The sequence below is a fragment of the Nylanderia fulva genome, unplaced genomic scaffold (genome assembly GCF_048542155.1).
Source record: "Nylanderia fulva isolate GAGA-0341 unplaced genomic scaffold, ASM4854215v1 Scaffold86, whole genome shotgun sequence".
NCBI classification, from domain to species: domain Eukaryota; kingdom Metazoa; phylum Arthropoda; class Insecta; order Hymenoptera; family Formicidae; genus Nylanderia; species Nylanderia fulva.
In genome coordinates, this window is record NW_028190982.1 from 169713 (window position 1) to 181074 (window position 11362).

The window sequence follows — 11362 nt, forward strand, 5'->3', positions numbered from 1 at the left end:
CCTCGTGAGAGAAGTATACGCGCTGTTTTGTGTTAGTCGTGCTTCGCGATTGTCCGTAAAGGATTTTACACGCAAAATTATCTGTAAAGGATTTTTTGTGTTTGTGTGCGAAGTGCGTTGTTCTGATAAGTGCAAAATTGTTCACGTTTCAATAATATTATAAAAAATAACAATAGTTATAAAAAATAAAGAAAAATGTCTAATCAGTGCCGTTTAGATACTTTTTACGATAAGTGCATGTATAAAAACTGTACGAGTTCAAGATCTCTAGGAAAACGTTTATATAGATTCCCATTGCAGACTGATAACAGATATCATTTATGGATAAGCAACAGCGGTAAATTTTTTATATCATCTTTAATTACATATTCTGCTATATTTTGTACTTGCACTTTTTATTTCTATTCAATTTTGTTTTACTTATATTCAATTTGTTTTAATAATACAATCATAAGTATCAGAAAATTATAGAACATAAAGTTTATTTTTATATTCTACAAAAAATGTTATATTCTTTTTTTATATATTTTAATATTTAACTCTAGAATAAATATTTAATTTTTTTATTATTTCGTGATAAATTCCTTTTCTTTCCTTTAAACTGAATAAATAAATAATTGATACTGCTCTTTATATTGCCTACTTTAAAGCTCTTTTGCACTGCCTTTTTACTAAATTTAGACTAAGACAACGATAATAAATAAAAATAAACTAAAATAAATGAAAGTAACCTTAATTAAAATAGATCTCAATAATTAAACATTTAATTATTTCGTGATATAATTATGTGCATTTATTTATTGTACTATTATCTGCAACTCGTGATATCTAATTATTTAAAGGTTTTATATGAAATATTCTACAATATATTTTGTATTAATTGATAAATAAATAATGTATTATTTTATATAATTTATATTAAATATGTTTGAGTAAGATTCATTTTGTTTTTGAGATGATATTTTGTATTTATTCACGAATTTCTGCAATTTATTCACACTAATTGCGTGTGCGTATACGACTTTTATTTTTGATGTTTAATATAAAACAAATATTATTGTACATAATATAGTTATTTAACATTAAACATAAACATTATACAGAATCGATTACTAAATCTATTAACACAGTATCTACATTAATTATACATATGTTACAGAATATTCTTTTTGTAATTTGCCTACAAAATTTGAGATAAGTTTTGGACAAAATTTTCGAATTAATTTCAAATATATAAATTGAATTTTTATGCTCTTGTTTATAATGTTTATGAAAAGTATTAATTTAATTTATTAATATTATTTTATACAATTAATGTTATTATTTTTACAATTATTATTTTACAATATTATTTTATCAAATTAATTTTTTTATTTTTTAATATTTCTATCAAAAGATTTTTAAATAAAATTAAGAACAAAAAAAGTGAAACAATATTGTGTTAAGGCTGTCTTTTTATTGCTCGCGATCTATCGCGCTTGAATTTAATCAGTACTGCGCGTGCGTGACTGACAAAATTATCGGCAACAGTGCGGACATGCTAGCATGCGTAAGTACATGTGCTTCAGTTGTTCAGTTGACGTGAGTCCGTGCCGTCCGTGGTCCGTGTCAGTCCTCAGTCAGTGAGCCTGGTCGGTCTGACAAAATTTGTCTGTTGTCATATTGCGATGGTAAGTACGCAACACATATCTAAAAATATTTTTTAATTTTTATGATATAAAAGTTTCACGTCGTGTGGTATAATCTAATGTTAGAATAGTAATTATAGAATTAATATTATAATTTTGAGTAATATTTATAAAAGAAAGCGACAATGAGATGAAAATAAGAGCGAATGAGATAAAACAATATTTTACGAAATCTATTACGTTTCATTCTTTTCGGTTAATAGCCTTCAGATTTGCTTGCTCAAGGAATTACTCGTGATCTTTTATCGAGATACAAGATAATAACATTTTGTAACACTAATTTTTGTAAAACTCTACTAATAGTAATGTTTTAATAAATATATTTAATTTTATATAATAATTGCTCGTCAAAGGCCTTATTTAAGATACTGTTAAGATAATAACGTTAAAATTAGAACTCTTTCGAACGAGCGAGCAAGCTTCGATGAAATTTCTATATTCGGAATCTTTTTTCAGCGAGTAGTGTCTCGATATCGAAACATATCTCCTCTCTCACTTTCTATTTATCTTTTTTTTCATTTTCCGACAACCGGCATCCCTGTTTTAAGTATTTATATACATATACAGTATATTTTTTACAATTTTTTTTCAGGAAACTGGAGAGAGAATATTGGAATTCTCTCCGTTGACAAAACAAGTAACACCGATGATGACATCGTTGATGCCGATATCAACGATGTCGGCAGAAACTGTGTCAACAGTGGCATCGGTGACATCGGCATCAACGATGTCATCAACTATGATGTCGGCGGAGGCATCGACATCGACACCGGCATTGGCACCGGCATCGGCATTGACACCGGCGCTAGCACTGGCACCAGTATCAGCACCAGCACTGACATCGGCACCGGCGTCGACATTAATGGAAATACCGGCACCAGAGAAGGCACCGGTACCAGCGTCAACGGAGGCGTCAACGCTAATAGCATTAAGTGTAAGTTAGACATTTTATATAAATACAATTTATATTAAATATAAAATTAATCATATATACAGAATTGTATTTTACATACAATATTATTAGAAAAAATGCAAAATAATCCTTTTAAAACATTTTTTATTAAGTCATTTTATTATCTTTCCGGTTTTAATATAATTTATTATTAATTAATATAATTGTTATATTTATTTTTGTTATATATATATATAATGTAAAAAAATTAATCTTTTTAAAATAATTATTACAATTATTACAATTTATTACGTTTTTTATTATTATTTACTATATTATATTTACTTTTTTGTTTCAGAGAGAAGATTTAAAAGGTCTTATTGATGCAGCTGTACAATCTGCCATGAGAGGAGGACGAGGAGGAAAAGGACGCGGGATACGAGGAAGCAGAGGAAGAAGAAGGGGAAGAGGAAGAGGACGAGGACATGGATATCAAAGAACAGGGATTAATATTAATAATTATTATACTGCTCCTAAAACATAAAACTATATATATATATATATATATACTATACTCGCTATTTTATCACATATATGTAACTTTATATAAAACACTAATAAAATGTAATAAAATTTACCTTGGTCCATTCTTTAGCTGATTTACACGGCCCACATCCAGTTGTATTTAATATTTCCGTTAATTTTTCCCACAGTTCATCCTAGTTAGAAGTTATTAATCGCAATATCCATTAAATATTATTTTAAGCCATATTACTAAACAAATAAAGTATAAAAAATGTTTAAAACTCATTTAAAACTTATTTTCAAAGATATTTTAAAAATGTGAAAATATTTGGTTCCCCTTTTATTCATTAAAAGAACGTTTATTTTAACGTCAATGTAATATAAATATTTATTTAACGTTTATTAAATATTTATTTTTTGTTAATATTTTTTGTTAATATTTTATTAATAAAATATTAAATATTTAATAAACCTTAAATAAATATTTATATTACAGTAATGTTAAAATAAATGTTTTTTTTTTTTAATTTTAAAAGAAGGGACTTAATCAATTTTTTCACATTTTTAAAATATCTGAAAATGAGTTTTAAACATTTTGTTTGCTATATTTGTTTGTTACTTAGGAATATTAGTAAAAATATAATAAGGATAAGATATAATAATGAAAGTAAGCAAAAAATGGTAAGTATTATAAATAGTAATAATTATTTTCAACTATCCGTTAGTCATAATATTTTCCCTTTATTTTCTTTTGCTTAAAATAATTTTTCTTACACAAAACATAAAATACATAAAAAATAGTAAAAAGACATTAATAAATAGGATGGTATTAGAATGGATAAAAAATAGCATTTCGATTTTTTTATCCATTCTAATACCATCCTATTTATCAATGTCTTTTTACTATTTTTTATGTATTTTATGTTTTGTGTAAGAAAAATTATTTTAAGCAAAAGAAAATAAAGGGAAAATATTATGACTAACGGATGGTTGAAAATAATTATTACTATTTATAATACTTACCATTTTTTGCTTATTTTCATTATTATATCTTATCCTTATTATATTTTTACTAATATTCCTAAGTAACAAACAAATATAGCAAACAAAATGTTTAAAACTCATTTTCAGATATTTTAAAAATGTGAAAAAATTGATTAAGTCCCTTCTTTTAAAATTAAAAAAAAAAACATTTATTTTAACTTATTTTGATACTTATATTGATATATAAATAGTATGTAAAATGTATATATATTTAAAATTAATAATAATAAATGTATAAAATGTATAAAAAGAAAAATCTAAAAATATTTCTTTGTCTAAATATTTCATTAATTTTATGTAGACAAACATATAAGAAGATATATGCATATCTATACTCATATTCATATATGCCGAATAAATTTCGCGTAGTAAATAATATTTTTTACATATACATATAAAATAATACATGTGCATATAAAATTACATGTACATATAAAATAATTTAATATTAAAATATTAATTATTTCTTTTTTTATTGTAAAAAATTAAATTTTAATTCTACAAATTTTTAATACAATTACATGTGTAACATATCGAGTAAATAAATTAGTTTTTAAATTTTCTTTTCTTTTGTTTTTATTACAGGAAATACGAAAATAGAAAAATGGTCTGCCAGTTCTATTCGACGTGCGGGATTGTGTGTGAAGATCATTTTCTTGAAGACTCCTTCACACATAAAACGACAAGAGGATTAAAACGCAGTGCAGTACCGATTCCTTTCGAGTCTCTAAATAACGTAAGTAATGAACACAATGTATTGATTTCTTTAGATTCTCATAATATTAATAAAAATAATGAAAATAAGAAAAGAAAAAGTATGCAAATGGAAGAAGTGCTTTATTTACAAGAAGAACAAAGTATAAAGAATATTGTATCAACATCTACTACATCATCTACGTCTACTGTTGTTAATGAAAATGTAATAGACGAGCATCCAGAATCACAAACTTTTGAACAACGAACAAATTCATTGCGATGCTATCAGCCACGACATTTAGATTTTAATTCTTCCATAGAAAATGAAGATATAATGGAATGGATGCACATTGAGCCATCTATGCATCAAAGAGTTCTTACGCCTCCTCCGTCTAATAATAATAATAATAATAATAATAACAATACAAATATAATAGAATCGGCGCATCTTGAGCCATCAATACATGAAAGAGTTCTGTTTCCTCCGTGCAATAATACAAGAAGTACTAAAAATAGTACAGAAACAAATACAAAAAATGAAATAATACATAAGTTATGTGCAAAAGTTAAATATCTAAAATCTGAAAATATACGATTGCGAAGACAAGTAAGATATCTGAAATATCGTTTACGTCATATTCCACAAAAACGTAAAACGTCAAAAAAAGATAAACAAAAGAAAATAATATTAAACAAATTGGTAGACGAACAAGATCTAAATCCTGTTGCGAAGGCGATGATAAATTTGCAACTGCATAAACGCAATGCAGCATATACAGAAGAAGAGAAAAATCTGTCAAGACAACTATATTATTATTCACCTGCTGCTTTCTGCCGCTTAAGAAAAGCAGGTTGCAATTTTCCAGGGCAACGAACTATTAGAAGATGGCTGGAAGAATATGACGTACGGCCAGGATTTTGTGATTTTATTTTTCAAAAATTAAAGGAAAAGATTTCTTATTTACCAGTAGAGGAAAGAGTGTGTGCCTTAAAATGGGACGAAATGGCCATAAAACCTTATGAAGAATATTCGCAAAAATTAGATGAAATAGAAGGTCTTGTCGATCTTGGTCCTCTAGGAAGAAAATCAGAAAGATCTAAATGCGTATTTGTCTTTTGCCTAGACAGTTTAAATGCGCGTCACCCATGGCGACAGCCTTTAGCATATTTCCTTCCGGAAAAATGCATGAAAGCAGAAGAAATAATAATATTATTAAAAGAATGTTTAGACAGATTGAGTACAACGGGTGCTGATGTGCAACTTTTAACATGTGATCAAGGCACATGTAATCAAAGTGCGTATAGTGAACTCGGTATTGATGCACAGAGGCCATGTTTTATACATAATGGAAAAAAATATAACGCATCTTTTGATTTTCCTCATTTGGTAAAAAGATTGGCAAGTTTTCTTAGAACGCACAAAAACATTTATTGTGATGGAAAAATAATTGCATCGTATTCAGATTTTGAAATGACTTGGTATATTGACAATGCCACAAAAGGAGGCTCAAATTTATTATCCCATATAACAGAAGCACATATTCGTCCAAATAATTTCGAAGCGATGAATGTTAAAAGAGTTTTTCAATTATTTAGTCACACATTTGCAGCTGCAATAAGAACAGCTGGTAATGCAAAAGAATTAAATACGAGTACGTGGGAAGCTACAGCTGACTTTGCAACACGCTTAAATAATATTATTGATGCTTGTAACAGTTACAGCCTTAATATTACATTTGGCGGAAAACGACCATTATCCTTCAGAAATTCAGATATTGAAAATCTGTTAACAGATTCTATCGAATGATGCTCAAGATGGTCAAAATCGGCGGAAAATCTAGTTCAAATTCCTTGTTTCAAAGGTTTTCCATTAACTATACGAGCTATTCTTGCAACTTATAAAAAACTTGCAAATCAATACGAAGGATTTGAACTTGCGACAGGATTGTGTAATCAGGATTCTGTCGAACATTTGTTTTCTAAATTGAGACAACGCGGAGGTTTTAATCCAAATCCAACCGCAAGAATGATCCGATTATCTATCAGACATATACTTTCCACAGGATATATTCAGACTAGCGACAAGGGCAATGTTCAATGTACAGAAGGTGTAACTCTTATTAATCGACCAAGTCGACTTGTTAAGACAATAGAAAAATGTCATGAATACGAGCAATGCGACTGTAGAATATATTGAACATGAAAGTGAATTGCTTGACGAAGATGTTAGAATTCTTCTCGAAGAATATAATATCGAACAAATTGATAATATAAATCCGATTGATAGCAATTACGATGAAAATGCCATTGCATTTTTTGCCGGATTTGTGGCACGGCGAAGTATTGCTAAAAGTAACTGTGACGATTGCCGCAACGCAATGATGAAAACACCAATGGATGAACCTGCAGCAAATGAAAAATATATAGAATTTCGTGAATATCCAAATACAGATGAAGATGCTCCAACAGTAACAAAATTAGTACGACCAACAACTCTATACACAAATATTACTAAAACGCAATTAATGGCGTTTAATTGTACATGGCAAAGCCATTGGTCATCCACACAGATGCTTGAAAAAATAGTGACGGAATGTGTACATGCAACGAATCAAATTCATCCAGATTGGTTAGATAAAAATAACGAATGTTATAATCATCGGATGCAAGCATTAAAATACATGATTACTGTAAAAATATATTCCCGTACGAGATATAACAATCGTACTGCCAAAGTAGCTTAGTGCATCATACAAAAAAGTTAAGAGATTTATAAATAAATAAAAGTATATATAAGAAAAGTAAAAAATAAAGGATACTAAATGTAAGATCATCTTGAGCACTATTATATTAATTACAAATAAGAAAAAAATGATATGAAGAAAGAAAAACCACAAAGGTCTAAAATAATATCATTATTAATAATTCATTAAAAAAAAAAATATTTAAGAATTTTATATAAAATTTATTTAATAAATTTTATAAATATTTTATACATTTATTTATTAAATATTTTATATTTATATTTATTTTATATTATTTTATTATTAATTAATAGTAATTAATATTAATATATACATCTTATATTATTTTATATATATATAATAATATATTAATATTTATTAATTTTAATATTTAAAAAAATTAATGCAAGGAATAGAAAAAACATAAAATAACGTGGAACGTAGTAAAAATTATCTAGAAAAAGAATTATTTTTTAATATGAGTATTTTCTATAAAATAATATAATTTCTTTATTTTGTAATTTTGAAAAAAATTTCTTCATTTTTTTATTGTTATATATATCTTGCATAATTTTGTCATTGAAAAGAAATATTTATACTGTGTATCATGAAATTACATTCATTAAAATATGTTTGCAAATCATGTTACATTTAGTAATGAGTATTATTTTCCTGTAATGAGAAAAATAAGCATGAATTTTTCAATTTCTTAGAAGATTGCAATCACAGTTGAAACAAATTACATAAATCGTTAACTAGCAGGTTTAATCACGGACTAAATAAAATATTTTTATGCAATCATGCTAAGAAATTGTAAAATCATGTATTTTCTGATTACTAATGACATATAACACGAGATATATATAATAATAAAATTTTAAGAAAGTACAGTAACACGGTACAATAAATGAAATCTATCGTATATGTATTTGTTGGCATACGGTATTCTAATATAATCATAGAAGATACATATGAATACCGTTAATAATATAGTATACAGTAAGTGATTTTGACAAATCACTTACAATAATAAGACGCCTTAACAGAAATAGATAACAAAAGACATCAAAATATATAACTGATTCTTTTAGTTATAGAAAATCTATATTATATGTAGATTTCCCGTGATAAGACCTGTTAGTTTGAGCGATTTATGTAATTATTTCAACTGTGATTGCAATCTTTACGTCATGCATATCTAAATGCCAACTAAAATACATATACACATATGTACCTAAATCTTTAATTACAATATATTATTAATTTTTTTAAACATACGTTCCACGTTAACATAGTAAATATGATTAAATACAAATTATTTAACAATATCTTTTTTCACAAAATATATGTTTTATAATAATGAATACTTTTAATTACAGCTTTTTTTTTTAGAGCGGAGGGTTTTTTAGTGGGTGAGAGTCCCACATACCCCCGTCGGACGGCCGATGGGAAATGCATAATGCATTTTTCCCTTCCTACAAAAAAAAAACTGATATATACAGGATTCCGAAATTCGCGAGTCAAAATAGTATAGCAAAAAAGTTCTTTAAAATAAATTAAAAAGTTTAAGCTATTTCTTATTCTAAACAATAAAATTTTTGAGGTAAAAAAATTTTAAATTGGCCAATTATAGATTACGATTTAATGGACACTTGAAGTGCGTAAAGTGCATGGTCACTACCCAAACAGCACACATATCCTAAAAACGTTCAGAGAACATTCTGAGGATGTTCGAATGTCCTCTGGATATCCTCTGAATATCTTTCGGATATGTTGTGCTATTAGGATATAACATAATCGACTCACGGATAGGCGTCCGTTTAATCGTATTCTGTAATTGGCCAATTTTAAATCTTTTTACCTCAAAAAATACTGTTTGGAATGAAAAATGGTAAAAATTTTTTTAATTTACTTTTTCGAGAAACTTTCTTTTTATGGTACTTTAATTCGCAAAATTCGGGACACCTTATATATATATATATACATTTTTGTACACGTGGTATATGTATTAAATAAAAAATATTAATATACCTATATTATATTATATAACAATTTTTGTATAATTTAAAGTTCAAAGTATATTTAATTATTCATTTAATTTTAAATTAATACAATTGTCGCTCGTATATTGAAAACAAAGTGATAAATATAAGGCCAACTTATCGAGCTGAATATTCGAGATGTTCAGTCAACTACCATTTATTACATGTATAAATTATAAAACTACAGTCATTATATTAAAACTAACGCAAATTACAATCATTCTATAAACGTTTTGACCGCACGCGGTCTTCTTCAGTATAATTATTGAAATATAAATTCTTACAATTCACATAATATCGAAATTTAATTATAGTTATTCAGAATCAAGAGTTTTTGAGCAATTAACGCGTGTTTCAATCCGTCCTGTCCAACAATGTTCGCCTCGATATGATCCCTGATTTTGTTCAGATCTCGGATAGTTTCATCGTTAATATGCGAGAAATTAACCCGTTCCGTAGGCGCTGCGATTAATAAAAAATTACCGATCAACGTATGTCCAAATTATAATATGTATCCCCTACAATTGGTAGTATGCTTACCTATCATCGTTCTTCTTGACAATTTTGCTACTTATTAACAGTTATTAAGGATGACACATAACAAACCAACAATACAGAAAGACAGCTCATTTTAAACTCTACTTGATCGGAGAGCGTGCGTGTTTATATATGATCTAATATCTATGTTTTACTCGTTAATGTCCTATTTGTCCTATTATTATTTCTTGTTCGCTAATATATCCAAAATATCAAAATACGACTCGCTAAGTAACTCAGTATCTTTGTTTAAATTTAGTCCATTTTTTTGTTCCTTGATATGTAGCATCTCAGAAATGAGTCTTTTATAATAATTATTTTCGTTGTCCATGATCTTAACATTGTCCCAATTAAAAGTATGATGTTCATTTATTATGTGTTCAGAAATTACTGAATGTTTCGTTGAGTCCAATCTAATATTATTTTTATGTTCTTTCATTCGCGTCTGCAATTGCCTCTTTGTTTGGCCTACATAAGATGCATTACAATTATTGCAACTGATCTTATAAACCACATTCGAATTGCATGAATGTTTAGTTTTATCTTTCTGCGCTTTAATAATATTATCCAGTTTGTTGAGACATCTATACCCTACCATACAATTTTTATTTTTTACCGAGGAAACAATCATTTCTGAGATCCCATCTATATACGGAATGACAAAGAATTTTTTATTGACCGAGTCATTTCCTATACTTTTTGTTCTTTCTATGTTGGCCTGTCTCTCTATAATGCTCCCCTTAGATATGATGTGTTCTATCCGATGATTAATTTTGTTAAAAATCAGATCAAGAGGGTAACCATTGCTTCTGAGTATATTAATAATTAACTCCAAATTTTTATTAAAAAATAGTGGATGTGATAGCAATAGACATCTGTCTACAAGGTTATATATTATTCCAATTTTGTGGCATAATGGGTGGTTTCTTGAGGTCCTTCCTGAGAAGGTTTCTTTTTGATACCAGTCTATATATATTTTGTTATTAATAATTTTAAGTGATAAATCTAAGAAATTCAAGCTATGGTTAACCTCTTGTTCGACCGTGAATTTAAGTCTTTCATGATAGTTGTTAAAATTATTCACAATCTGAGTCATATTAGTCATAGAGGTGGCCACTATTATGTCATCCACATAACGAAAATAAAACAAACATTCCAAATTCAACGCTTTGAGAACTGTATCCTCAAGATCTT

At 27.3% G+C, this 11362-nt stretch overlaps 1 protein-coding gene and 1 pseudogene across 4 annotated transcripts in view; both read left to right on the forward strand.

Moving 5' to 3' along the window:
• Positions 1–6662, forward strand: part of LOC114933970 (uncharacterized) — a 19250-nt gene extending 12588 nt beyond the window's left edge. The window contains exons 1-3 of one of the 4 annotated variants that reach the window (XM_029306558.2): positions 8–337; positions 2281–2622; positions 2939–3005. In XM_029306558.2, the coding sequence (XP_029162391.1) occupies positions 196–337; positions 2281–2622; positions 2939–2940 (486 nt within the window). In that variant the 5' untranslated portion in view covers positions 8–195 and the 3' untranslated portion in view covers positions 2941–3005. Of the gene's footprint in view, positions 1–7; positions 338–1429; positions 1671–2280; positions 2623–2938; positions 3218–4734 lie in introns of those variants that run through there. The other 3 variants (XM_029306557.2, XM_085489502.1, XM_085489501.1) reach the window with 3 other exon arrangements.
• Positions 6663–6871: 209 nt separating this feature from the next.
• LOC146719795 (uncharacterized) lies at positions 6872–7734 on the forward strand (annotated as a pseudogene).
• Positions 7735–11362: the final 3628 nt, after the last annotated feature.